General features: G+C 72.8%; 1 protein-coding gene across 1 annotated transcript; it reads left to right on the plus strand.

Moving 5' to 3' along the window:
• Positions 1 to 132: 132 nt before the first annotated feature.
• On the plus strand, positions 133 to 1602 carry LOC146587460 (programmed cell death protein 4-like; the record flags this gene model as incomplete). Its single annotated transcript, XM_085319548.1, has 4 exons — positions 133 to 202; positions 436 to 533; positions 626 to 739; positions 1381 to 1602. Coding segments are annotated over exons 1-4 (504 nt in total), but the record flags the coding sequence as incomplete, so codon positions are not given.
• Between the last annotated feature and the right edge of the window lie 75 nt (positions 1603 to 1677).

Genomic DNA, 1677 nt, shown 5'->3' on the forward strand with positions numbered 1-1677 from the left:
CCGTGGGGTGGGACCCCTGCACGGCCCCATCACTGCCCCATGCGGCTGGGACCCCTCCTGTGTCGCCATGGGGTGGGACCCCTGCACGGCCCCATCACTGCCCCGTGGGGCTGGGACCCCTCCTGTGTCGCCATGGGGTGGGACCCCTGCATGGCCCCATCACTGCCCCGTGGGGCTGGGACCCCTCCTGTGTCGCCGTGGGGTGGGACCCCTGCGCGGCCCCATTGCTGCCTGTGGGGCTGGGGCCTGCCGCCTCCCCTCCCCGTAGGGGGACGCCGCCCCACCACAGTCCGCACAGGCTGGCCGCATGCCGCGGGGCTGGGACCCCTCTCGCGTGCTGCCATGGGGCAGGGGTCCCGCGAGCTGGCCCCCACCCCAGCGGTGCCGGCTGAGGGGTGCCAGCGCACCGCGCTCACCCCGTGCCTGCGGGCGCAGGCGGCGCGGGGGGCAAGGGCGTGTGGGGTGCCCCCGGCGTGGTCTACGGCTACCAGGAGCCCGACGCCCGCGACCCCAACTACGACGAGGCGGCGCAGGTAGGGCCCCCGCATCCCCTCGCGCAGCCCCCCGCGCCGGCCCCCCGGCCGCCTGGCCCGACACCGCGGGCTGCCGCGTCCCCTGCCCGCAGGGGGACACGGTCTACGCCACCGTGGTGCCCGAGCTGGAGGAGGGCGAGCTGGAGAAGAACGTGCAGCCCATGGTGCTGGAGTACTTCGAGCACGGGGACACCAGCGAAGTCATGGTGAGCCGGGGCCCCAGGACCGGGCATGGTCCCTTGGGGAGGAGATGGGGGTCCMTCAGCGATGGGGATCCCTTGGGGAGGGGATGGGGGTTCCTCAGGGACATYGATCCCTTGGGCAGGACATGGGTGTTCCTTAGGGATGGGGGTCCCTTGGGGATGGGGATGCTTATGCGGGGGCACAGGCCTTGGGGGGGCGGATGGGGGTCCCTGAGAGACATAAAGCTCTTGGAACAAGGATGCTTGGGGAAGGGGTAAGGGTTTCTCTAGGAACGAACAAGGTCCCTCAGGGACGGGGACCCACAAGGAGGGGGTCCCTTGGGGACAGGGAGAGTGCCTGGGGGCCAGACCCCTCGGGGAGGTGACAGGAGTCCCTTGGGCATGAAGGACCCTCAGGGATGGGGACCCTGGTGCACAGGGAGCCTTGGGGAGGGGGTGGGGACCCTGGGAGATGGAGACCCTGTGGGTGGGATGGGGACCTTCGGGGAGGAGAGGGAGATCATGGGGGGGCCAGGAACCTTCGGGGAGGGGGACGCTGGGGGAACAGAGACCCTCGGGGAGGGGATGGGGACCGTCAGGGAGGGGACAGGGCCCCGGGGGATGGCGGGGTGCCGTGCTGGGCGGGTGACGCCTCGCGGGCGCAGGAGCTGCTGCGGGGGCTGAACCTGGGCAGCCGGAAGCACGCGGTGCCCTCGCTGGCGGTGGCCCTGGCGCTGGAGGGCAAGGCCAGCCACCGGGAGCTGACGTCCCGCCTGCTCTCCGACCTGGTGGGCCGCGTGGTGACCCCTGAGGACATCGCCTGGGCCTTCGACAAGATGCTGCGGGACCTGCCCGACCTCATCCTCGACACCCCCGAGGCTCCGCAGGTGCGCGCAGGCGGGGAGCGCGGGGGCACGCGCTGGGGGACGCGGCCGTGCCGAGCCGGGACGCTGCGGGGGGAC

The sequence above is a fragment of the Rhea americana genome, unplaced genomic scaffold (assembly GCF_003343005.1).
Source record: "Rhea americana isolate MKP2758 unplaced genomic scaffold, rheAme1 scaffold_597, whole genome shotgun sequence".
NCBI lineage: Eukaryota > Metazoa > Chordata > Aves > Rheiformes > Rheidae > Rhea > Rhea americana.